The 27178-nt window shown below is 48.1% G+C and overlaps 1 protein-coding gene across 1 annotated transcript in view; it reads right to left on the reverse strand.

Annotated features, from left to right (window-relative positions):
- The window catches only part of dnase2 (deoxyribonuclease II, lysosomal), a 42359-nt gene extending 25199 nt beyond the window's left edge, over positions 1 to 17160 (reverse strand). Inside the window, exons 1-2 of the mRNA XM_073069360.1 lie at positions 16456 to 17160; positions 7861 to 7973 (exon numbers count right to left, since the gene is read on the reverse strand). Coding sequence (XP_072925461.1) covers positions 7861 to 7973 — 113 coding nt within the window. The 5' untranslated portion in view covers positions 16456 to 17160. The remainder of the gene's footprint in view (positions 1 to 7860; positions 7974 to 16455) is intronic.
- Between the last annotated feature and the right edge of the window lie 10018 nt (positions 17161 to 27178).

Below are 27178 nucleotides of genomic sequence, written 5' to 3' on the forward strand. Positions count from 1 at the left end.
GAGGAATGGATGGAGCAAAAAAATGCTTCTGCAGGGTAGGACTGGATGACTAATGTTAGGGGCTGAGGCCGTTACAATTGGATTAAGTTTCTTTGTCTGTGCAATGTGTTGCTATTGGTAAGGGTGTCGACATGGTCAGCAGGCCAGACTATACAAAAAAGAGAAATGGCACAGTAGCAAATCAAGTAGAGCTGCTGCCTCAGTGATCCATGTTCGATCCTGACCACTGTCTGTGTGGAGTTTGCATGATCTCTCTATGACCAGGTGGGTTTCCTCCCAGAAGTGTGCAGGTTTGTTGATTGTCCACTGTAAATTGCCCTTACTGTGTAGGTGAGTGTTTGAATTTTGTGGTGGTGGGACAGGGGAGGGTTGAGAATCTAGGAAGAATAAATCATGTTAGGATAGAATTAAGAGGTAAAGAAAATGTGTGCTCCATGTTTAACATGGACTCGATGGGTCAAAGGAGTTGGAATTGGTTTATTATTGTCACAAGCAACAAACACAAAATGCTGGAGGAGCTCAGCAGGTCAGGCAGCATCATGGAAATGAATAAACAGTCGACATTTCGGGCCCAGACCCTTGTTCAGGACTGGAAAGGAAGGGGGGCAGTTGCCAGAATAAAAAGGTGGCGGGAAGGGAAGGAGGCTAGCTCGAAGGTGATAGGTGGAGTGAGAAAGATCAAGGGCTGGAGAAGTAAGAATCCGATAGGAGAGGAGAGTGGACAATAGGAGAAAGGGATCCCAGGATAATAGGCAGGTGAGAAGAGTGAAAGGTCCGAGTGGGGAATAGAGGAAGGTGAGTGGGGAGTGGGTTTATTTATCAGAAATCGATGTTCATGCTATCAGGTTGGACAGTACCCAGAGGGAATATAATGTATTGCTCCTCCAACCTGAGTGTGGCCTCGTCTTGGCACAAGAGGAGGCCACGGACTGACACTTTGGAACGGGAATGGGAAATGGATTTGAAATGTTTGGCCACTGGGAAGTCCCACTTGTGGAGCGGAGATGCTTGATGAAGCAGTCCCCCAATTTACAACCGGTCTCTCCAATGTAGAGGAGGCCGCAGCGGGAGCACCGGACACAAGAGGTGACCCCAGCAGAGTCACAGGTAAAGTGTTACCTCACCTGGAAGGACAGTTTAGGGTCCTGTTTGGAGGTGAGGGAGGAGGTGTATAGGCAGGTGTAGCACGTAGGGATAAATACCTAGAACCTTGTCACATGTACTGAGGTGTAGTGCAAAGCTTGTCTTGAATACTGTTCCTACAGGTCAGATCATTATGCAGTGCATTGAAATAGTACAAGGAACATCAATAATGGAGTGCAGAATAAAGCGTAACAACTACAGGGAGAACGCAATGCAGATAGATAATGAGGTTCAAGTTCATGAAGAGGCTGATTGTGGGGTCTAGGTCTGTCTTATACCATTCGACTGAATTATACCATTCACACCAGGGTGGGAGCCGTCCTTGAGTCTGGGGACAGGAGCTCCAGGCTTTTGTATCTTCTGCCCAATAGGAGAGAGGAGAAGAGAGAACGTGGAGGGTGGAGCTTTTAATTAGCTTCCCTCAGTTTTAATTAACTGAGGCAGCGATGAATGTATGGAAAGTCGATGGAGGGGAGGCTGGTTTCTGCGATGGGCTGAGCTGTGTCCACAACTCTCTGCAGTTTCTTGGGGTCAGGGGCTGAGAAGTTTCCATAACAAGCTGTGGCGTATCTGGATGGGATGGTGCATCGATAGGGTTGGCAGGAGCATACCGAACAGGCCGAGTTCGGTATGCAGAATGATGGTTCAGAAACAGTTCACAAAAAGGGAAGTTCTCTGTTTGATAATGAGTGCTCAGACTGATGTAGTGTTGTCCCTTAAGGGGGATTGGTCCTTGTAACAGAGCGGGAGGACACAGGAAGAGAGCCGGAGTGAGACTGGGTTGGGTAGGCAATTAGAAGCCTGGGATCAACTGAGCGCGGGTGCTCCACGAAGCAGTCAGCGCCTCGGCTGTAGAGGAGGTCAGATTGTGAACATTGAGTGCAGCACACTGGCATGGAACAACTGATGCTACATCACTGCTTCCCCTGATTATGTTCAGGAATGACGAGACTGGAAAGTCACAAAGCTGGAAGAGGTTTGAGAGGCCCGAGCTCAGGACCTCCATGAGGCCCACAACCTTTTCGTAGGGTTTGGAGGCTTGTGTGCCTCGATGACCCAGAGAGTGATGTTGACTGGAGTCAGGGACTTGGTAGGGCCACCCATGCCAAACAGGTGAAAAGGTAGAGGCCAGACTATGAGTGGTCCACCAGCCCTCCAGGTCCGGGCGTTCGGCTCACAGCTAACAATCCTGACTGGTCAAACAAAATTGCTAAGGAAACAGCAACGAAGGATCTTCCGACATCTGAGTGTGACGGTATTCCCGAGTCTCCACCCTGGACTTACATTACTAACAGTGGTGAAAACCGAGAGGAAGCTGCTGACATGAAGGGAACCCTGAACACTCCCAGAGATGGAAGACATTCATTTCTGCCCTAAATGCTGGTGGTGTAATGGGCAGTAAGAGCACAGGGGAATTGAAAACAGGGATGGGAATATTTAAAAAGTCAACGCGTCCCTCAAGCAGGATCCTATATCGATACGCATGTGTTAGGGTAAAGAGTGTGGGTGAGGAACCAGGTCTCTGGCTTATCTTGAGCTTACAGAATGGAAGAAGGAGAGCTTGGCTGGCACGAAGTTCAGACAGACAATAATGGAGGTAGTGAACAGACAGCTGAGCCGAGGAAGGTCCTTTAGATTGTTGAAACACAGTCAGTGGATCTCTCGTCACACGCACCACTGGGACAGGGTTACGTATCAGTGATGAGTATAACAACAGATCAGTCGAGGGGTCTGAAACCTCCCTAGACTGTCACATCAGTTACTGCTCTGAGTTCACAGTGGCATAGCTTGTCTCCCATGTCCAGCAGCTTGGGTTCTACCCTGAGCTTGGGGCCTGTCTGTGTGGAGTCTGTGGATCTCCCAATGATCAAGTAGGTTTCCTCTGGGTGCCCGGGTTTCCTCCACGTACCAAAGGTGCACTGGCTGGTAAGTAAATTCCCCACTGTCAATGGTGTGTAGGTGAGAGGTGGGTATTGGATCTGATGAGTAAGTGGGGAGGACAAGTGGAGGGAAAATGAGGGGGACAATGTGAATATTTAGTGAGCTGGCATAGTGAGCTTATCGTCTCCTTCTATGTTAAGTGGAAGAATGGAAACATTCCCCATTTTGGATCATCTCATCCCTTGCCCTCTCCACTACTGAATATTACCTCCTTCTGGCATCCCTCCTCCTCCCCTTTCTCCCATGGTCCACTCTCTTCTCCTGTCAGACTCCTTCCTCTTCAGCCCTTTACCCGTTTCATCTATCATCTCGCAGCTTTTCACTTCTTCCCCATCACCTGGTCTCACTATCAGCTGCTAACTTGTACTCCTCCCTCCCAACTTCTCACTCTGGCTTCTGCCCCCTTCTTTCCAGTCCTGATGGGGGCCTTGGCCTGAAATGTCAACGACTCATTCCCCTCCATAGAGTTTGCTGAGTCCCTCATTTTCTGTATGTTGCTCTAAAATATTAATTCTGTTTGTCTCTGTCGCCTGACTTAATGTAAAAACAATGTCTCTTTATTTCAGATACCAGAAAGCAAGTCTCCTCCAGCATTCTGTGTGTGTGTTATACCAATGGCAAATCTGTCCATATTGTTCTTTGACCACTCAAAAGGATTTCTGTCCTGATCGATAAAGTTAGATTCTCCTGGTGAACTAGGGGTTAAATGGTCATGGGTCTGTACTTAATGGAGAGATGGCTCAAAACCCAAGTCACGTTAAGAATGAGGTAGCTCTTGAAGCCGTCACAGATCACAAGTATCCGAGACGCCACAGACACACCAGGAGGGAACAGGAAGATAGGAATCACATGTACTTTTTGTTTCTGACTTACTGTCATTATGACTGTGCGTGGTTTTAGCTGACTCAGGAAGCAATTGCATTTTTGATGTCTCTGCCTCCCTGGAGGGTGGAGCAAGGCAGGGACTGTAGGACTGAGTCAAATGAGGTTGAATATGTGACGTACATAAAAGTACTTTGATTTTTTAAATTACTTTGAACTTTGATAAAAGGTCCCAGTCTAATGTGTCTGGCTTCTTTCCATGTCCTTTCCAGTCCTGAAGAAGGGTCTGGGCCTTTGAGTTCCTCCAGCATTTGGTGCGTGTTGTGTTGGATTTCCAGCGTCTGCAGAACCTTTATGACAGTTTACACTGCTCCACCCAGCAGGGCAGAGGGGAATGAGGCTTGAGTAATTCATGGGAAAACCCTGTTGTCCATTCCCAGGGGCATGAGGGCAGCAGAGTGACATGACCAGTGGAGCTGATTCCTCAGCGGGGTGCAGTTGAGGCGATGAATACAGGACGTGGGAGGAAGACGACGGGAATGTGTTGAGAATAAAGTGGGCTGGGCAGGGTCGACCTCAGCGGGTCTAACAATCCTGAGCAGATTCAAAGCCCGGACTCAGCCGCCATCAATGCAGGTTCCAATGACCTCGGACACCTTCAAAGTGCTGATTGCACAACCTCTAGCTCCTACTCTGTCCGTGACCAACATTATTTCCTGGCCGGGTCTTTATGCAGTGCCGCTGGAACCCCTGTCTCCCCTTCCCCCACCACTACCCCGCAATCCCGAGTCCCTCAGGCCCCACTGCCAGCTCTTGGGTCCTCAGAGTCTCACCTTCCCTGAACATCCTCCCCTCTCCTCTGACACTACCAGCCCCCTTCTCAGCTCTCATCCACGCCGGATCTTCACCATTCCCTCTGAGGCAGAACATTCTGTCCTCATCAAGGGCATCACATTTGTCCCCCTGTGCCCACATCTCAGTGAGTTCTGCACCCACCACAATGTTGAGCTCTTCTTCCGCCACCTCCGTCTTGGAGCCTACTTCTTTGGCAAGGACTCCCCACCCTGCACCAATGACCCCACAACTCTCCTCCTCTTCCCGGGCACTCCACCCTGGTTTCTGCCTGCTCTGGATCTTTTTATTGCTAACTGCCAACGGGACATTAACCATCCAGACTTTAACACTCTTCTCTCCAATTCCAACCTGACTCCTTCCACACGCTCTGCTCTCCACACTAATCCTAACCTCACTATCAAACCTACAGATAAGGGGGGGGGTGCTGTAGTAGTCTGGTGGAATGACCTCTACCTTGCTGAGGCCCGGCAACAACTATCAGACACCTCCTCTTACTTACCCCTCAAACAGGACCCCATTAAGGAGCACTGGGCCATTGTCACTCACACCATCACTGACCTTAGTAGCTCTGGGAATCTCCCATCCACTGCCACTAACCTCATCGTTCCCACACCCCACACCTCCCATTTCTACCTCCTACCCAAGATCCACAAACCTGCCTGTCCCGGTAAACCCATTGTTTCGGCTTGCTCCTGCCCCACTGAACTCATATCTGTATACCTTGACTTTCTTCTCTCCCCCCTTCGTTTAGTTCCTTCCTATCTAAAGTCCCAAAATGTTGACTGTTCACTCTTTCTCATAGATGCTGCCTGGATTGCTGAGTTCCTCCAGCATTGTGTGTGTGTGTGTGTTGCTCGGATTTCTAGCATCTGCAGACTTCCTTCTGTTTGGGGTAGGATTAGTTTAATGATGGGTGCTTGATGCTCAGCATAGACCTCAAGAGACAAAGACTCTGTTCCCATGTTCAACGACACCCACACATATCCAGAGTTCCATCCATTCCTGCTAGCCAAGCTTTCTGGGGGCCAAAGTGAACATCTGGACGAACCTGCCGTGATAGAACTTGCAGAGTGGTACAGCACAGGGACAGGCCTCTCGGCCTACAATTGTCAGAAATTAAATGGCAACTTAAACAAATCTCTTCTGACTACACCTTTCATTTTCCGCAATTTCTGCGCCTATCTAAGAGGCTCTTGATTTCCTCTATCGTGTGTGATGATGAGCTAGAGGAAGAACAGGACAGAATAGCCTGTTGTCATAAAGCAATGGAGTCACTGAGTCATACAGCGTGGAAACCTTCTATTTGGCCCAACTAGTGCATGCCAACCAATGTTCTCATCTAAGCTGGTCCAATGTTGGGGGGAGGGGGGGAGTTTTGGGGGGCACTGCCCAGGATTGCTGTAAGCTTCAGAGAGTTGTAAACTTAGTCAGCTCCATCATGAGCACTACCCTCCCCAGCTTCCAGGACATCCTCAAGGAGTGATGCCTCAAAAAAAAAGTGATTTCCATCATTAAGGACCCATCACCCAGGTCATGCCTTGTTCTCATTGCTACCATCAGAAAGGAGATACGGGAGCCTGAAGACCCACACTCAGCAATTCAGGAACAGCTTCTTCCCCTCTGCCATCTGATTTCTGAATGGACATTGAATGCATGGACACTACCTCACTACTTTATTTTTATTTTTGCACTACTGATTTAATTTAACTGTATACTTATTGTAATTCACATTGTTTCTATTATTATATATTGCATTGTACTGCTGCCACAAAGTTAACAAATTTCACAACATATGCCAGTGATACTGAACCTGGTTCTGATTTGCCTGTATTTGACCCACCTCTTTTAGACCTTCCCAATCCACATATTTGTCCTTTTAAACGCTGTTAATGAACCAGTCTCAATCATTTCCTCTGGCAGCTTGATCTGAATACAGAACGTCACCTCCAGGTGAAGGAGGTTGCCCCTCAGGTTCCTATTAAATCTCACTCCTCTCATGTTAAACCCATACCTTGTAGTTCTTGATTCCCCAACCCTAGGTAAAAAAGACTGAACATTCAGCCTACCTCTGCCCCTCAGGATTTTATACACCTCTCACTCCTCATTCTTGTCTGCTCCATTGAATAAGACCCGACACTGTTCAACCTCTCTCAGTGGTGGGGCCTTCGGGCTTCAATGTCCTATCATTCATTCTATGGAGTCTCTTGTGTTGTGGATGTCCGTGAAGAGTACAAATTTCAGGTTGTATACTCCATATTAAAGGAACCGAAATGAATTGAAATGAGTCCTGTTCATAGTTCTCTCTGCACTGTTTCAGCTTAATGGCTTCCTTCCAGTAGAAGGGTGACAAAAGCTGATCGCAATATTCTAAAAGTGGCCTTAACAACATCTTGTACAACTGTAACAGAACACCCCAACTTCTGTACCCGGTGTCCTGATTGATCGAGGCTGGCATGTTCTTCGTCACCCTGTCTACCTACCAACCATGTACTCCAAAGGACTCTGTTCTACAGCAGACCCCAGGGCCCTACTGTTCACTCTGAAAGTCCTACTCTGACTCGTCTTCCAAAAATGCAATGCCTTGACTTACCGAGTTTAAGCTTCACTTCCTGTTCAGTGGTTCCATTTAATATCAGAGAACGTATGCAATATACAGCCTGAAACGTTTACTCTTCACAGGCATCCACGAAACAGAAGAAAAACTCCAAATAATGAACGACAGAAAAAAAGTAAGAATCCCAAAGCCCCCTGCACGCTCCCATGCACAGCAGCATCAAATCCTCCCCTTCCCCACTATTACAGCGTAAAGCATCAGCATTCCCACCACCCACCATACCAGCAACAGTAAAGACCCTGAACAGAGACCATGGTCTACCTCCAACATTTTCAACATCCCACAGGCACTCTCTCTCACTAACTCACTAAGGGAGAGACAGACACCCACCTGATCAAGGTTCCGCTATCATTTCTGATAACATCTTCACTGCCTATTAACCATCTTTAACCTTCCTGGATCTCTTTAAAATTTTCTCCAGGAAAGGTCAGCCTAGTCTCTAGTTCAATGTCTTCCTGGTTCGAAAAGTGAGTGACCCGACTTACCAATCCACTGGCTGTCCGTTGTCGTCATGGCAGGAAATGTCAGAGGTCACTGATGACACCAAGCAGGCAGCAATGAGTGAAGCAAGCCTGTACCATGGGTTGGAAATGGTCATCTGCAGAAGGATGAAAATCAGTAAGTGTAAGTATCGTTCTGCGGCCAGCAGCTGGATTCTCATACTCCTTTACAAATCCATTCACTGTCTCTCCCCATATTTTCTCTGTAGTCTCCTTCCAGTTCTAATCTCCGAATCTGAGGTCCAAATGCAATCCCTGCACAGCTGGCTGCCGTGTGTGCCAGTGTCATGGCTCTAGGCTCTGGAAATTCCTCCCTAAACCTCTCTGCCTTGCTCCCCCTCCTACTCTAAGATACATATCAACACCCACATTTTTGGGCAAAAGTTCCTTTTGGCAGCCTCAGTGGAGTAAGATTCTGATAATCCAGTACGCTTGAGATTTTGTTGGTGCTGGACCGAGAGATGTTAATGTTTTGGATTTTATTCCCACTAGTACTGCACTGTTTCTTATATGCTACACAGATGCAGCATAAACCTTCCAGTGTACTAGTTGAGCTTAGAGGGAAAACTGTAAAAAGCACCTTGGTGTGTTTAAAAGGAGCATTAAAACTGGGGTGCCCTTGAGTTTATAGTGTTGATTTCCTGGGCTTTAACATATCAGATGACCTGTCCTGGGCTCAGCACATAGATGTAATCATGAGAAAGGCACGATAGAAGGTTAAGGAGGTTTGGCTTGTCACCGAATGCTCTAATAAACTTCTACAGATGTTCTGTTGTAAGTAACCTGGCGGGGTACATCATGATCAGGTGCCACAATTCAAATGCACAGGAACCCAAGAAGTTGCAGGGAGTTTGTTTACAGTTCCTGATGATTACAGTTTATAGATCCTATTAAAGTTACTGTTCTATAGATTTGCTAAGTATGCCCACAGAAAAAAAAAAGAATCTCAGGGTTGTATGTGGTGACATATTTGTACTCTGATAATAAATTTTACTTTCAACTTTTTTTTACTATGAACTTTGAGTGGCAGATTCAGCCCATTACACCAAAGATCAAAGTAAATTTTATTATCAAAGTACATATATGTCACCATATACAACCCTGAGATTCATTTTCTTGTAGGCATACTCTAAGTCTAGCGAACATAACAATAGCAGAATAAATGAAAGATCGCCCAACTTGGGCGTTCAACCATTGTGCAAAAGACAACAAACTGTGGAAATGCAAAAAGAATAAATCACAATAATAAATAAGTAAGCAACAAAAATCACGAACATGAGAAGAAAAGTCCTTGAAAGAGAATCCATTGATTGTGGGAACATTTAAATGATGGGACAAATGAAGTTGAGTGAAGTTATCCTCTGTGGTTCAAGAGGCTGATGGCTGAGGGGTAATAACTGTTCCTGAACCTGATGGTGAGAGTCCTGAGGCTCCTGTATCTTCTTCCTGGTGGCAGAACTGAGAAGAGAGCATGACCTGGGCGGTGAAGTCCTCGATGATGGACACTGCTTTCCTGCAACAGCATTTCATGTAGATGTGCTCAATGGTGGGGAGGGCTTTACCCATGATGGACTGGGCCACATCCACTACTGTCATGGTCCGGTCCATGAAATCCGCATTCTGGTTCACAGTCCGGTCCATGCTCCTTATACCGGGTTTTCCAGGTTTCCCCAGTTTCTGTTGAGGCAGCTGATTCTTGTTTGGGCTGGTCTCATAAATAGAACATAGAACAATACAGCACATTACAGGCCCTTCAGCCCACAAAGTTGTGCCGACCCTCAAACCCTGCCTCCCATATAACCCCCCACCTTAAATTCCTCCATATACCTGTCTAGTAGTCTCTTAAACTTCATTAGCATGTCTGCCTCCACCACAGACTCAGGCAGTGCATTCCATGCACCAACCACTCTCTGAGTGAAAAACCTTCCTATAATATCCCCCTTGAACTTCCCTCCCCTTACCTTAAAGCCATGTCCTCTTGTACTGAGCAGTGGTGCCCTGGGGAAGAGGCGCTGGCTGTCCACTCTGTCTATTCCTCTTAATATCTTGTACACCTCTATCATGTCTCCTCTCATCCTCCTTCTCTCCAAAGAGTAAAGCCCTAGCTCCCTTAATCTCTGATCATAATCAATACTCTCTAAACCAGGCAGCATCCTGGTAAATCTCCTCTGTACCCTTTCCAATGCTTCCACATCCTTCCTATAGTGAGGTGACCAGAACTGGACACAGTACTCCAAGTGTGGCCTAACTAGAGTTTTATAGAGCTGCATCATTACATCGCGTCTCTTAAACTCTATCCCTCGACTTATGAAAGCTAACACCCCATAAGCTTTCTTAACTACCCTATCTACCTGTGAGGCAACTTTCAGGGATCTGTGGGCATGTACCCCCCGATCCCTCTGCTCCTCCACACTACCAAGTATCCTGCCATTTACTTTGTACTCTGCCTTGGAGTTCATCCTTCCAAAGTGTACCACCTCACACTTCTCTGGGTTGAACTCTATCTGCCACTTCTCAGTCCACTTCTGCATCCTATCAATGTTTCTCTGCAATCTTCGACAATCCTCTACACTATCTACAACGCCACCAACCTTTGTGTCATCTGTAAACTTGCCAACCCACCCTTCTACACCCACATCCAGGTAGTTAATAAAAATCATGAAAAGTAGAGGTCCCAGAACAGATCCTTGTGGGACACCACTAGTCACAACCCTCCAGTCTGAATGTACTCCCTCCATCACGACCCTCTGCCTTCTGCAGGCAAGCCAATTCTGAATCCACCTGGCCAAACTTCCCTGGATCCCATGCATTCTGACTTTCTGAATAAGCCTACCATGTGGAACCTTGTCAAATGCTTTACTAAAATCCATGTAGATCACATCCACTGCACTACCCTCATCTATATGCCTGGTCACCTCCTCAAAGAACTCTATCAGGCTTGTTAAACACGATCTTCCCTTCACAAAGCCATGCTGATTCTCCCTGATCAGACCATGATTCTCTAAATGCCCATAGATCCCATCTCTAAGAATCTTTTCCAACAGCTTTCCCACCACAGACGTAAGGCTCACTGGTCTATAATTACCCGGACTATCCCTACTACCTTTTTTGAACAAGGGGACAACATTTGCCTCCCTCCAATCCTCCAGTACCATTCCCATGGACAAGGAGGACATAAAGATCCTAGCCAGAGGCTCAGCAATCTCTTCCCTCACCTCGTGGAACAGCCTGGGGAATATTCCATCAGGCCCCAGGGATTTATCCATCCTAATGCATTTTAAAAACTCCAACACTTCTTCTCCATTAATATCAACATGCTCCAGAACATCAACCTCACTCATATTGTCCTCACCGTCATCAAGTTCCCTCTCATTGGTGAATACTGAAGAGAAGTATTCATCGAGGACCCCGCTCAATTCCACAGCCTCCAGGCACATCTTCCCACCTTTATCTCTAATTGGTCCTACCTTCACTCCTGTCATCCTTTTGTTCTTCACATAATTGAAGAATGCCTTGGGGTTTTCCTTTACCCTACTCGCCAAGACCTTTTCATGCCCCCTTCTTGCTCTTCTCAGCCCCTTCTTAAGCTCCTTTCTTGCTACCCTATATTCCTCAACAGACCCATCTGATCCTTGCTTCCTAAACCTCATGTATGCTGCCGCCTTCCACCTGACTAGATTTTCCACCTCACTTGTCACCCATGGTTCCTTCACCCTACCATTCTTTATCTTCTTCACCGGGACAAATTTATCCCTAACATCCTGCAAGAGATCCTTAAACATCGACCACATGTCCATAGTACATTTCCCTGCAAAAACATCATCCCAATTCACACCCGCAAGTTCTAGCCTTATAGCCTCATAATTTGCCCTTCCCCAATTAAAAATTTTCCTGTCCTCTCTGATTCTATCCTTTTCCATGATAATGCTAAAGGCCAGGGAGCGGTGATCACTGTCCCCCAGATGCTCACCCACTGGCAGATCTGTGACCTGACCCGGTTCATTACCTAATACTAGATCTAGTATGACATTCCCCCTAGTTGGCCTGTCAACATACTGTGACAAGAATCCGTCCTGGACACACTTAACAAACTCTGCCCCATCTAAACCATTGGAACTAATCAGGTGCCAATCAATATTAGGGAAGTTAAAGTCACCCATGATAACAACCCTGTTATTTTTGCACCTTTCCAAAATCTGCCTCCCAATCTGCTCCTCGGTATCTCTGCTGCTACCAGGGGGCCTATAGAATACTCCCAATAGAGTAACTGCTCCCTTCCTATTCCTGACTTCCACCCATACTGACTCAAAAGAGGATCCTGCTACATTACCCACTCTTTCTGTAGCTGTAATAGTATCCCTAACCAGTAATGCCACCCCTCCTCCCCTTCCCCCCCCCTCTATCCCTTTTAAATCACTGAAATCCAGGAATATTGAGAATCCATTCCTGCCCTGGTGCCAGCCAAGTCTCTGTAATGGCCACTACATCATAATTCCATGTATGTATCCAAGCTCTCAGTTCATCACCTTTGTTCCTGATGCTTCTTGCATTGAAGTACACACACTTTAGCCCTTCTACCTTACTAACTTTACACTCTTTATTCTGCTTCTTTCCTCAAAGCTTCTCTACACGTTAGATCTGGCTTTACTCCATGCACTTCTTTCACTGCTCTATCACTCCGGGTCCCAACCCTCTTGCAAATTAGTTTAAACCCTCCCGAACCATGCTGACAAACCTACCTGCAAGGATATTGCTCCCCCTCGAGTTCAGGTGCAACCCATCCAATCTGTACAGGTCCCACCTTCCCCAGAAGAGATCCCAATGATCCAAAAATCTAAAACTCTGCCCCCTGCACCAACTCCTCAGCCACGCATTCAACTGCCATCTCCTCTAATTCTTACCATCACTATCACGTAGTACTGGCAGCAATCCTGAGAACGCCACCCTTGAGGTCCTGTTCTTCAGCCTTCTGCCTAGTTCCCGAAACTCACACTTCAGGACCTCATCCCTCTTCCTGCTTATGTCGTTGGTCCCAACATGTATCACGACTTCTGGTTGCTTTCCCTCTCGTACCAGGATGTCATGCACCCGGTCAGAGACATCCCGGACCCTGGCACCCGGAAGGCAACAAACCATGCGGGTGTCCTTCTCACGTCCACAAAATCTCCTGTCTGCTTCCCTGACTATAGAGTCTCCAATGATGACAGCTCTCCTCTTCTCCGTTCCATCCTTCTGCACCACAGGGTCAGACTCAGTGCCAGAGGCCCTGCCACCGAGGCTCACATCTGGTCGGTCGTCCTCACCAACAGTGTCCAGGACGGTAAATTTATTATTCAGGGGAATGGCTACAGGGGTGCTCTGCACTTCCTGTCTACTCTCCTTCACTTTCCCCCCTCGGACTGTCACCCAACGACCTGCTTCCGGCAGCCTAGGTGTGACTACCTCCCTGTAGCTCTCATCTATGACTGCCTCATTCTCCCTTATGAGTCGAAGGTCATCCAGCTGCTGCTCCAGATTCCTCACACAGTCTTCCAGATCGCCCAGCTGCAAGCACTTCTGGCAGATGTGACTCTGCGGGAGAGGGGAGTTCCCTCAAGACTGCCACATCTCACAGGAGAGGCACATCACCGTCTCAGGAGGCATTGTAAAGACTAACTGGGAACAAGCTCGTCCTCCACCTCTTCTCGTCGAAGCCTCTCGAGTCAAAGCCTCAAAGCTCCACTCCTTCACTGGCTGCTTTCCAGGATTCAGCCTCTGGCTGCTGGATTGTTCCTGTCCAAACTCCCTGTCTGTATCCCTTCCCTTCACCTTCCTCCTGGAGCCTCGCCTAGCCTTGACTCACCTTGCCTTGCCTCTGTCTGGAGCCTTGCCTCGCCTCACCTCACCTCACCTCGCCTCTGCCTGGAGCCTCGCCTCACCTCACCTTGCTATGGAAATTCATCCAAGGGCCCCAACTTTTAAAACCAAACCTTGTACCCTATGGTCTCCTCTATTGTAGCTGAGCCTCTTTAGTATTAAATCATTGACAGGATGGGGAAGTGGCCATAAATATCACTCACCACTGGTTGAAATGACCTAGAACAGAGCAGCTTTCTGGGGCCATTCAGATTGCAGGTCTGGAGTACAGACTGGGTCAGGACAGCAGACGTCCCCTTCCTTCTCTAGATGTAATTTCATGGCTATCAGGTATAGTCATGATCACCAGACCAGATATTAAATATACACTCAGGGGTCCTCTGACCAGAGAGTGGCCTGACCATGTCAGTACGGACACATCGGAGTGCGAATAGGAAGTAGAATTGAGCAGCGAGGCCACCGGGAAGCATCTCTTTCTTTGTGGCGGACAGAGCAAGCCCTGTGTTACCGGTGGAAGAACATCATCTCACAAACTACCCCACCTAGAAGCCCCGTCAGTCACCCCCTTGCCCTGTCTGTGGAAGAATCTGTTCAACAGGAGGTGGAAGTGAAAGGAAGCTGAAACAGGGAAAGAGAGATGCAGCTGATGCACCATCAATAACTCTCCGAGAAGTGAGGCGAGATATCGGGAACAAGCAGTAGTTGACCACCATACTACATCCTGGAGACTGAGGGCAGGGCTCAGGCCTCAATCGCCTTTATACAGGGGTCTGTGGGAGGAGCCACGGTCAGTGGGAGGAGCCACAGGAGCAGTCAGCGGGGGTCTGTGGGAGGAGCCACAGGAGCAGTCAGCGGGGGTCTGTGGGAGGAGTCAGCAGGGGTCTGTGGGAGGAGTCACAGGAGCAGTCAGCAGGGGGTCTGTGGGAGGAGCCACAGGAGCAGTCAGCAGGGGGTCTGTGGGAGGAGCCACAGGAGCAGTCAGCAGGGGTCTGTGGGAGGAGTCACAGGAGCAGTCAGCAGGGGTCAGTGGGAGGAGCCACAGGAGCAGTCAGCAGGGGTCAGTGGGAGGAGCCACAGGAGCAGTCAGGGGGGGGTCTGTGGGAGGAGCCACAGGAGCAGTCAGCAGGGGGTCAGTGGGAGGAGCCACAGGAGCAGTCAGCAGGGGTCTGTGGGAGGAGCCACAGGAGCAGTCAGCAGGGGTCAGTGGGAGGAGCCACAGGAGCAGTCAGCAGGGGTCTGTGGGAGGAGCCACAGGAGCAGTCAGCAGGGGTCTGTGGGAGGAGCCACAGGAGCAGTCAGCGGGGGGTCTGTGGGAGGAGTCACAGGAGCAGTCAGCAGGGGTCTGTGGGAGGAGCCACAGGAGCAGTCAGCAGGGGGTCTGTGGGAGGAGTCAGCAGGGGTCTGTGGGAGGAGCCACAGGAGCAGTCAGCAGGGGTCTGTGGGAGGAGCCACAGGAGCAGTCAGCGGGGGGGGGGGGTCTGTGGGAGGAGCCACAGGAGCAGTCAGCAGGGGTCTGTGGGAGGAGCCACAGGAGCAGTCAGCAGGGGGTCTGTGGGAGGAGTCAGCAGGGGGTCTGTGGGAGGAGCCACAGGAGCTGTCAGCAGGGGGTCTGTGGGAGGAGCCACAGGAGCAGTCAGCAGGGGTCTGTGGGAGGAGCCACAGGAGCAGTCAGCAGGGGTCAGTGGGAGGAGCCACAGGAGCAGTCAGCAGGGGTCTGTGGGAGGAGCCACAGGAGCAGTCAGCGGGGGGACGCGTCCAGACAGGTATATGTAGTTCACCACAGCAGCAAAATGAAGAATGCAACGTCAGCACACTGATGTGGTTCACCCTCCCCTTCTCTCATCTCAGTTTTACATTGCTTTCGGTGTCAGCACCCATGTCTACCCCAGCCTACTGTGGTAAATCTTCCTTGCTGCGTGAGAAATCCACCCTGCTCTCTGAGCCGTCCCCCAACACTCATCCCGCCCCGACCCAGTGACTCACTAGCCAGAGGGCATGATCAGAGCCCATCTCAGGACAGGGAAAGAAGTGACAGTGAAACCGGGAAGCACAACAGCGCTGGCCAGCTCAATATCTTGAATTTAACACTTGATAAAGTGCTCTCGCCTTTGCAGATAGCGTAGCGGTCAGCACAACACTGTGTCAGTTCTGACGCTGACTGGAAGGAGTCTGTGTTTCTTCCGGGCGCTCCGGTGCAAAGAGGTACCGCTTCCTAGGCAAATGGGTCATTATAAATTGTCCCGTGATCCGGCGGGTTGCAGCTGACTGGGCTGGCGGAACCTGTTCCGTGCTGTACGCCTGAATAATTCATTCATCTTCTTCTCCTCGAGTCCTTCACGTTTTCTACTCAGCTTCTTACTTCATCTCTTCTCTCACCTCATCCGGTCTCACCTGACACCCCAAACACCGAGGAACTCAGCAGGTCGGGCAGCATCAATGGACAGGAATAAACAGTCCATGTTTCCCGCCAAGACCTTTCATCTGGGCTGGAAATGAAGAGGGAAGAGGCCAGGATCTATCTCCTATCTCGTCTGTCACCATTCAACTAGTACTCTTTCCCCTCGCACACCACCTTATTCTGGATTTTCTCCAGCATCTTGTGTGTGTTACTAATTATAATGATTTTCCTCTTAACTTATTCTCTTAATCAACGACCCTGTGAATCGGCAGAAACAACATTAACCTTCTCTGTTGTCTAAAACATATTTCAAACCTAAAGCTTACCTTTCCCTTTGTGGTCCGCACAAGATCAGAGCAGGCGTGTGTGATTTGAAAACCAACACTGAAGTGAAAAGGCTTGGGCTAACAGACGTCCCACTTCCTGTTTCTGAACGCTGTAACTCTCAGTAACTCTCTTGTGCCGCCGAAGGCAGGGCTTGAAATTGAAACGGAAATCTCTGGACTTGTCAGCTAGTCAGGTGATCGTTTAGAAAAGTACAGAGTTAACATAAAACCGAAAATGTAAGGAATACTCAGCAAGTCAGGCCACAACTGCGGGAGAAATCACTATTTTGTGTTGAAGACTGAAGAGACAAACGGCACGTTAAAGTTCAGGGAGGGAGGGTGGGGGAGGGTGTGTTCCTCACAGGCAACAGCCATGGCAGCAACCAGCAGGGATCAACGATTAAAGCAAGGTTACCCAGTCAGTGAGTGAATGGAAACAGAGTTAACGTTTCATGTCAACACTCTTTTCGACAGGACTCAGCGGGTTTAGAGATGGGAGAGGGTAACGCGCACGAAATGCTGGAGTCTGTGGTGGGGTCTGAACGGGTGAAGGGTCGGGCTGAGCCCCCTCGTCACGACAGGAAAGGAAGGGAGAAGAAGACAGAATAAGAATGTGGAGGGAGGGGAAGGAGGACAAGCTGTCAGGTGATAGATGAGTGGGGCCGGGGAGAGAGAGGAGATGAAGTAAGAAGCTGGGAGGCGATAGGTGGAAAAGGTGAAATGGCTGAAGAGGATGGAATCAGAGAGGAGGGGTTAGGAAGTGGGGAACCAGAGGGAGGTGATGGGCAGGTCATCAAGGCAGGGGAGTGATGAGAAAGGGTGGGAGAGAAACCAGAATGCGGAATGGGTTAACAGAGGGGAGTGATTACCAGAAGTTAGACACATTAATGTTCATGCCATCTGGCTGGAGGCTACCCAGAAGGAATATGAGGTGTTGTTCCTACACAATTCTGGCTACTACCCTCTCATTCCTTCCTTTTTCCCCCATTTCTCTTCTCCTCCCCTGCCCACCACCTTCCTCTGGCTCCCCAGTTCCTTCCTTCTATCCCATGGTCCACTGTCCTCTCTTATTAGATCCCTTCTCCTTCAGCCTTTACCGCTTCCACCTATCGCCTTTTCACATCACACCCCTTCCCCAACCCTTCCCCCTCAACTTACCTCGCCTATCACCTGCCAGATTGTACTCTGACACCACCAACCTCCCTGCCCACTTGCACCACCTCCTTATTCTGGTTTCTAACCCCTTCCTTTCCAGACCTGATGAAGGGTCTCAGTCCCAAAACCTGGACTGTTCTTCCCCTGCAGAGATGCTGCCTGAACTTCCGAGCTCCCCAGCATCTTGTGTGTGCTGCTCAAGAGGTCCATCTTCGGCACATCCTCTTGTGTTTAAACTTTCCAGAGGTTTCCTTCCCCAGGTAAGCAGTATCTATGACAGTTCTTCATGTGACCACTGTCTCATTCCAGAGAAAGCAAGAACAGTAGGTGCAGGAGTAGGCCATTCAGCCCTTCTAGCCAGCACCGCCATCCACTGTGATCATGGCTGATCATACACAATCAGTACCCTGTTCCTGCCCTCTCCCCATATCCCTTGACCCCGCTAACTATAAGAGCTCTATCTAACTCTCTCTTGAAAGCATCCAGAGACTTGGCCTCCTCTGCCTTCTGGGGCAGAGCATTCCACATATCCACCACTCTGGATGAAAAAGTTTTTCCGCATCTCTGTTCTAAATGGCCTACCCCTTATTCTTAAACTGTGGCCTCTAGTTCTGGACTCACCCATCAGCGGGAACATGCTTCCTGCCTCCAGTGTGTCCAATCCCTTAATAATCTTATATGTTTCAATCAGATCCCCTCTCATCCTTCTAAATTCCAGTGTATACAAGCCCAGTCGCTCCAATCTTTCAACATATGACAGTCCCGCCATTCCAAGAATTAACCTTGAGAACCTACGCTGCACTTCCTCAATAGCAAGAATGTCCTTCCTCAAATTTGGAGACCAAAACTGCACACAATACTCCAGGTGGGGTCTCACCAGGGCCCTGTACAGCTGCAGAAGGACCTCTTTACTCCTATACTCAATTCCTCTTGTTATAAAAGCCAGCATGCCATTAGCTTTCTTCACTGCCTGCTGTACCTGCATGCTTGCTTTCATTGACTGATGTACAAGAACACCTAGATCCTGGGATCAAGCATGGGTAGGGAATCCAGTTCTTTTGTATTTGTCGTACTGCAGAACCCCCAAAGGACTTAACAGTTAATGAAATTCTTCAGAAGTATAGTCATTGTTCTAATGGAGGAAATGAGGGGTCTACTTACTCAATTCAAGCATCCTCTTACCAAATACCTGTGGCATTCATGGAGTGACTCAAGTTCAATTCAGGAGAATGTTGTTACAAAACTGCCGTTAGAAATAATGTCCATCGGGCTTCTGGATTATTTTGCAAAGCCCCACCGAGCTCACTAATATCCCTCGGGATTACGGACTGCTACCTCGACCTGTCTGGGGCGTGTGTTGTCCAGACCCAACGATGTGACTGGCTCTTACCTGCCTCCTCAATCCAAGGACAACCGGGGACTGAGAGCAAATGCATGCCGCGTTAGCAGACAGAATGTACGTCCACCCTTGCGGCCTGCTCCCAGCACACCCTTGGCTGTGTCGCTTCTCCATGCAAATGATGCATTTCACTGCATATGTGATAAATAAATCTCAATGTCAAATCCTGCAAATGCCAGCTATGGATGGAAAGGAAAAAAAGATGGGATAATTGCCAGATAATCTATTCCAGTAATGGTGCGGAAGACACGAGAGCTGGAGAGCCCACAGCACCAGCCTCAGGGATGGCTTCTGCCCCACTGTTACCTCACCCTTGAGTGGATCTCTGATGCACTCCAAACTCTCGATCTCTCAGTCTACCTCATTGTGGTCCTTGCACTTCACTTGTCTCTCTGCACCGCACTGCAACTGCATTCCGCTTTCTGTTTAGTACCTCCGTGTAATTATGCACAGCATGCCTGTTTACATACAAATACCAATACCGATCTCTGGATGCTGTTTATTGACTACAGCTTAGGAGTTAACACAACCTACACTACGGTTCTGATCGAATTTTCCTATTGCTGTTATTTTGCACCACTTATTTTAACTTAAATATTTAATAGGCACATGAGGGGTGATTGATAAGTTTGTGGCCTAAGGTAGAAGGAGATGAGTTATACAGCTCTCGTTACATGCACATGCAGTTCAACTCTTTGAGTGATTATGCAGAAAGTTTGAAGTTAATAACTCACCTCCTTCTACCGTAGGCCACAAACTTATCAATCACCTATCCGTGGACATTTTCTGGAGGTCCAAGATCCATATGCTCCACGACCGCTGGACTAAGTGTGTAAATGTAGGAGGGGGACTATGTTGAAAAATAAATGTGCTAGGTTTTCTAAAATTGACTCCTTCTACCTTAGGCCACAAACTTATCAGTCACCCCTCGTATATACAGTATAGTTAATGTAACTCAGTTTTTTCTCTATATATATATATATATATATATTTATCATGTATTGCATTATACTGCTGCCATAAAGTTAAATTTCATGAGATATGCTGGTGGTATTAAATCAGATTCTGATTCTGAGAAGCTCCAGAACATAAGCCTCTGTAACTCCCTCTGCAACTGGATCCTCCACTTCCTAACTGGAAGACCGCAATCCGTGCAGGTTTGAAACAACATCTCCACATCGCTGATAATCAACACTGGCACACCTCAGGGGTGTGTGCTTAGCCCACTGCTCTACTCTCTCTACAGCCGTGACTGTCTGTCCAGACACAGCTCGTGACATTTATAAATTTGCTGACGACGCAACAATTGTTGGCAGAATTTCAGATGGTGACGAGAGGGCCTGCAGAAGCAAGGCATATCAGCTAATTGATTGGTGTCACAGCAACAACTTTGCACTCTCCGTCAATAAGATCAAAGGATTGACTGTGGACTTCAGGAAGGGTAAGATGAGGGAGCACACACCAGTCCTCATAGAGGGATCAGAAGCGTAAAGAGGGGGCAATTTCACCTTCCTCAGTGTGGGGGATGCTACTACATGTAAGCTGCAGAAAGTTGTAAAATTAGTCAGCTCCATCATGAGAACTAGCCTCCGTAGCATATAGGACATCTTCAAGGAGCGATGCCTCAGAAAGGCGGCATTCAATCATGGCTGATTTTTTCTCAACCCGATTCTCCCACACAGCCTCAGATTAGATGGATGTCCCTTTTGAACAGAGATGAGGAGGTATTGTTTTTGAGCCAGAGGGTGGTGAATCTGTGGAGCTCATTACCCAGACAGTTGTGGAGGCCGAGTCACTGAGTACATCTAATGTGGAGGTTGATATGATTAGTAAGTTCATTAAAGGTTAGAGGCAAGAGAATGGGACTGAGAGCAAAAATAAATCACCCATAATTGAATGCTGGAGCAGACTCAAAAAACATATCAATATCTGCTTTGAATACATCAAATGAACCGGTCTCCACAGCCCTCTGTGGCAACATATCCCACAAGTTCACAACCCTATGGCTGAAGAAGTTCCATCTCATCTCAGTTCTATCGGGACAAACCTTTATTCTGTGCCCTTGGATCGTAGACTCTCCATTCCATTCACTCCAATCAGTTTTCAGGAGGTTTTGATCCTCTCTCGCCAGTCCCTGCACCTCCATCCTACTGAAAGGAAGCAGACTCGTTCCTGGTAGCATACTGGTTAGCACAATGCTTTACAGTGCCAGCAAACTGGGTTCTATTCCCATCGCTTCTGTTTGTATGTTCTCCCCGTGACCGTGTGGGTTTTACATAGAACATAGAATAGTACAGCACAATACAGGCCCTTTGGCCCACAATGTTGTGCTGACCCTTAAACCCTGCCTCACATATAACCCCCCACCTTTAATTCCTCCATATACCTGTCTAGTAATCTCTTAAACTTCACTAGTGTATCTGCCTCCATCACTGACTCAGGCAGTGCATTCCACGCACCAACCACTCTGAGTGATAAACCTTCCTCTAATATCCCCCTTGAACTTCCCTCCCCTTACCTTAAGCCGTGTCCTCTTGTACTGAGCAATGGTGCCTTGGGGAAGAGGCGCTGGCTGTGCACTCTGTCTATTCCTCTTAATATCTTGTACACCTCTATCATGTCTCCTCTCATCCTCCTTCTCTCCAAAGAGTAAAGCCCTAGCTCCCTTAATCTCTGATCATAATGCATACTCTCTAAACCAGACAGCATCCTGGTAAATCTCCTCTGTACCCTTTCCAATGCTTCCACATCCTTCCTATAGTGAGGCGACCAGAACTGGACACCGTTTTCTCTGGGAGCTCTGGTTTCTTTCCATGTTCCAAAGACATACCAGTTGGGAGGTTAATTGGTCATTGTAAACTGTCCAGTGATTACACCGTGGTTAAATTGGAGGTTGCTGGGTTGTGGGGCTCGAAGGGCCTATTCTGTCTCAGTAAGTAAATTCCACACTCTTTAGCAATCCTCACCCACTCAGATCAATACCTCCAGCTTCCTTTCAAAAGATTAGAATTTCAGTCAATGGAATTTGTTGCCACGGGTCATTGGCAGAGATTGCTGGGTTCTTGATTGGTAAGGGGGTTAAGGGTTATGGGGAAAAGGTGGGAGAATGGACCAAAAATATCAGCCACAGAAGAACAGCCATGATTGAACTCAATGGGCTGAATGGCCTAATTCTGCCCCAATATCTTATGGTTTATAGTGATTCCCAATTAGGCTGGGGAAAGTGATGGTAAGTCGTTGGGCTGTTGTACTCGCGCTGGTGATCGTGTAAAATAGGAAGAGGGAGTTCCTCTTCTTAGACCCAGCAGAATATTTCCAGTTCAGGATGGCGTAGGAATTGAAGGAGAATTGGCAGGTGATTGTATCCATGTGCTTGACCTTGGTGGTAGAGGTTGTTGCTTTGGAAGGGATCGTTGGAATGGTGTAGGCAATGCTTCTTGTGGATGCTACCCTGCAGTTTGTGTACCAGTTTCGGGAAGGGGGGAGCACATGGGGTGTGGGTGGGACAGCAAATGAACAGACTACTTTGCCCTGGGTAGTTTTGTGGATTGTGCTTGTTATACATCCAGGCAAGTGAAGATTATCCTGGTTGACCGTGTATCCTAATTGTGCATCACAGAGTAAGGCCATTCAGCCTGGGATTATGATGCGACACACAAATGCTGGCGGAACTCAGCAGGCCAGACCACATCTATGAAACAGTGTAAATGGTCAACGTTTCGGGCCGAGATCCCCTAAATCAGGACTGGAAAGGAAGAGGAGGAGACTTTTGTGCAAAAGAAAATAAATTGCACAAGCTGCAACAAACAAAGAAAAATGAGCAAAATCCACAGGAATTGAAGGATCCAAGCATATTCAGTCCAGCTCTGCAGGCCGCCCCAGTTCAAAAACACTCAAATGAGTGACCAGAAAGCAGAAACACATCATAACATGAACTGCAACGTCCAATCCACCAACAACGTCGAGTAAACCTCGCTCCAAACCCGGAACTCTGGCACCATTCTCCGACAGCATCGAGGGACAGAGGGACCATTCGAATGCAGGCACCTTCCTACGGAAGCAGTGAACAAGAGAGAGAGAGAGAGACTGTCACACGCAGACTCCTTCCTCCAGCGACAGTGTTTCAATGTATATGTGATAAATAAAACTCACTTCACATCTCCATGGACCTACAGCTACCTTATGTTGACGTGACTCATGCTGAAGGGTGCTAAAGTCTACAGTGGGTGCACTACAATAGCAGGTTCATCTGGGGCAGGGATAGAAAAGTGTCCTGTTTGTTGCCACCGGAATAAACTCACAGGTGGACGTAGAAAACATCCCATGACGCGAGGGTTCTCTCCACTGTCCTGGGATAATAATTACCCTGCAACCAACATCATTAAAACAAAGCCATGCACACAAAATGCTGGCAGTATCTATGGAAAAGAATAAACAGTCGACTTTTCAGGCCAAAAACCTTCTTCAGGACTGGGAGGAAGAGGAGGAGACTTCTTGTGCAAAAAAAAGCAAATCGCATAAGCTGCAACAAAGAAAAATGAGCAAAAACACAATAAAAAACAGAAAAATTGAAGAATCGGAGCATATTCAGGGGGAAGACACTAGAATAAAAAGGTAGGGGAGGGGAAGGAGGACAAGCTAGAAGTTGATAGGTGAAGCCAAGTGGGTGGGCTAGATGAAGTCCTGGAGAGGAAGGAATCTGATAGGAGAGGAGAGTGGACATTGGAGAACGGAAGGAGGAGAGGCAACAAGGGGAAGGTGACAGGCAGGTGAGAAGAGGTAAGAGGCCAGACTGGGGAATAGAGGAAGAGGGAGGGGAAGGGATGTTTTTACCAGAAGGAGAAATCAATATTCATGCCATCAAGTTGGAGGCTGCCTAGACGGAATATTAGGGATTGCACCTCCACCCTGAGGGTGGCCTCATCTTGGCACGAGAAGAGACCATGGCCCGACATGTCGGAATGGGAACGGGATTGCTCTGTCTTCATCACAATGCCAGCCAGTTTGCTGAGCACAAGTTGTCTTTCTACTGTGGTAAAGGGCTTTAGCACAGCCTGCAAAGTGCTTTAGTGACACAAGATTTTCGTTATTGTGTGAAACAGCCTGGTTTCCTCTGTTGCGTAAGTCTATGGAAGAGAACCTCTGGCCCTGCTAAACTTGAGGTTGAGGCGCGCTCCGACCCCAAACCGCCCGTTTGTGTAATTCACTACCTTCTTACAAATCAGTGCCACGAAATAACGGACAGTTCAGCAGATACGATTAGAAGATTATCTTTCTGATTCTTAATTTGACAAAAGGTTAGTAAAGAACAGCAAAAGAAAAGGGCCCATTTTAATGAAACAGTCTGATGTGCACAAGTTGGAGCTCACGGTTTCTCCAAGTCACCGAACCCAGTCAATCTCACCCCGCTCTTCATCCAATCACAGTCCCGCTCCGGGCCAAATCCTACGACCTCTTCCCTCTGGCGTCTTCCCTCTTCATTCCCTCTCGAAGTGAAAACCCCAAGCCTAGCCTTTGTGTCCCTCACCAGAGCCACATCCCCTAAATTCAACCATCCTAATTGGATGGCACACATTCCTCCTCATCTCTTACCTTCCGTAATAACCCGAACATAAGCTGAAAACGGAGCAAGCTGGAAACAAGCAGCTCTCACAGATCTGCCAAAATGAAATACATACAGCACAACAGTAAAAATATGAACCAGGGCATTGCACTCTCCCCTCACCAAAACAGTCATGTCCTCAGGTCTTTGAAATAGTTTGTCATCTTGTATTATTAGCACCGCTTTTAAAGGAATTTCGTGATGTCAGCACTTCCAGTCCATTTGTAAGGGGTAGTGACTTATCTCACAAGGGCAATAGTCGAAGCACTCTGCTCCTCTGGTGCTACGTCGGCCAGCCTATCCAGTGCTCTCCTGATTCTTTGAGACCTCCTTATCCCATCATCTACTTCTTCAGTTTCAGACACTCCTTGGGATACTCCTGGTCTACATGGCGAGGCCTCCCCCCTATATCATTCATATCTTCCTGCAACTCGGATCCCTCTGCCTCTTGGCTGAGCTCTGCTTCAACTCCTTCATGGTCTCACTGAAACTCGGCCTGCGCACTGCAAGTCCACCCCCCCCCCCCCCCCATTTCTCCTGCCTCAGTGTGAGAAAGGTTGGGAATCTCTTCCTCAATTATTGAGGAGTTGGCGAAAGGCAGCATTTATCACAGCCCCATTTCCTCATCCTCTCGGTCTGTATCCCATTCAGGGGAGAGTGCCAGTTTAACCCTTCCTGCTGCTGGTCCTTCAGTCTCTCCGCGTCACTGCTGAGTCCTCTTACTAGGTGTAGTGTCCAGGTCAGACTCCAGGTCAACACGCACCTCTTGTCCCAGAGGTAGAAGGTGGTTCCGGTGGAGAATCTTGACAGGCCCAGTCCTATCCTCTGGTTTCACCCGGAAAACTGGTACGTTTGTCATCTGACTCTCCACTACATAGGGTGTATCCGTCCAGCGGTCAGCCAATTTATGCTTCCCAGGTAGCCCGAAATTCCTTATGAGGACTCAATCTCCTGGCATGAGTTAGGGGAACCTCACCTTTTGATCATATCTCCTCTTATTTCCTTGATTCTGCTTGGCAGCCGTGAACTCAGCTAATTCATAAGCCCTTTTCAGCTCCCTTCTCATATCAGACACATACTTCAGATAAGTCTTCAATGGTAGGTCTTCCTCGTCAGTCCAAAATCAAAGGTCGATGGGCAACCTCGCCTCGTGCCCAAACATCAGATAATATGGTAGCTTCATCTTGTGTATGGTTGTAGCAATGGACCAGATGTTCAATATGTCAACGCCATGCTCCAAGGTCCTGAGCATGTCTAGCAAGGTCCGATTAAACCTCTCTGGCTGGGGATCACCCTACGGGCGATAAGGCATGCTCCTTGACTTCTCGACTCCAAGCACGCTCAGTAACTCATGTTTGAGCCTACTCTCGAAATCTCGCCCGATCGCTACGTATTGTCACACAGGTGAGAAACTGCCAGAAAATTCCACAGTCTAATGAACAAGGAGGCAGTTAAAAGAGAGAGAGGACTCTGACGGTTTTGATAACACTTTTAATTGTGACCTTGAGAGAGAGAGTATGGCGCCAGCTGAGACACGGGCTGGGAAGTCGCCACGGTAACAGCTCAGAGTGGTTGAGCAAATGGATGGCTGGAATTTCGAATGGATTATAAAAGTTGGGGCTTTTGGTCTGATAACAACAGAGACATGACATGGGAGAATTGCGGAAGCTACCCGAGAAACCACTGGTGGAGTTTAAGACCACCACGAGGGTGGAGGCCACGGACCGATTAACTTCGACCCGTGATTACCAGTGTGGGTAAGAGCTTGCCTGTGGGGGTCTGCTGGTGGTGAACCCATGCCGTGGGTTAGCAGACCGTTTCCTAGAAGGGGCTCTGTCCATCTGTGTCTGTGTGGGGTTCACACGAAGTGACTCTAAAGACTTCGGAAGCAAGAACAACTAAAGCTGCCAACGTAAACATCAACTCAATTAACTCTCTCTCTCTTCATCAATTCAACTCGACGCAACACAAAGTGAACTGAACTGCTTAAACTTACCTGACACCGTAAGACTGATATCTACATCCGGGACTATTATCTTTGTATCCACACACACATTCATGGAGATCCATATATATATATAAAAATAGTTTATAACCTGTATCGTATTATCTGGTTTTAATGATATTAATTTGTAGTAGTAATAAATATAGTCTTAATTTATAGTAAAGTAGACTCCAGGTGTGTTCCATTTCTGCTGGTCCTTTTCAACTTGTCATGGGATTCGTGACAGTATCCACCTGGGAAGCCCAAAATAAATGAAATATTTCTCCCACAGTGGTCACAGTGAATGCCCTCTGATCCTTGGTAGGGAATGGTTGCGAATATCTGGTGTAGTGATCTGCGATGACTAAGACATTCGCCATGTTGCTGGTGTCTGGCTCTATGGACAGGAAGTCCATACATATCATGTCAAGTGGCCCCGCACTCTGCAAGTGGGACAACAGAGTGGCCCTTGTAGGCAGTGTCTTCCTCTGTATGCGTCGAATACACAATTTGGAGTACTCTTCAACCTCTGGCCTCATCCTGGGCCAGTAGAATCGATCTAAAAGCAATCCGTGGGTCATGT

This window comes from Hemitrygon akajei, chromosome 16 (genome assembly GCF_048418815.1).
Source record: "Hemitrygon akajei chromosome 16, sHemAka1.3, whole genome shotgun sequence".
NCBI lineage: Eukaryota > Metazoa > Chordata > Chondrichthyes > Myliobatiformes > Dasyatidae > Hemitrygon > Hemitrygon akajei.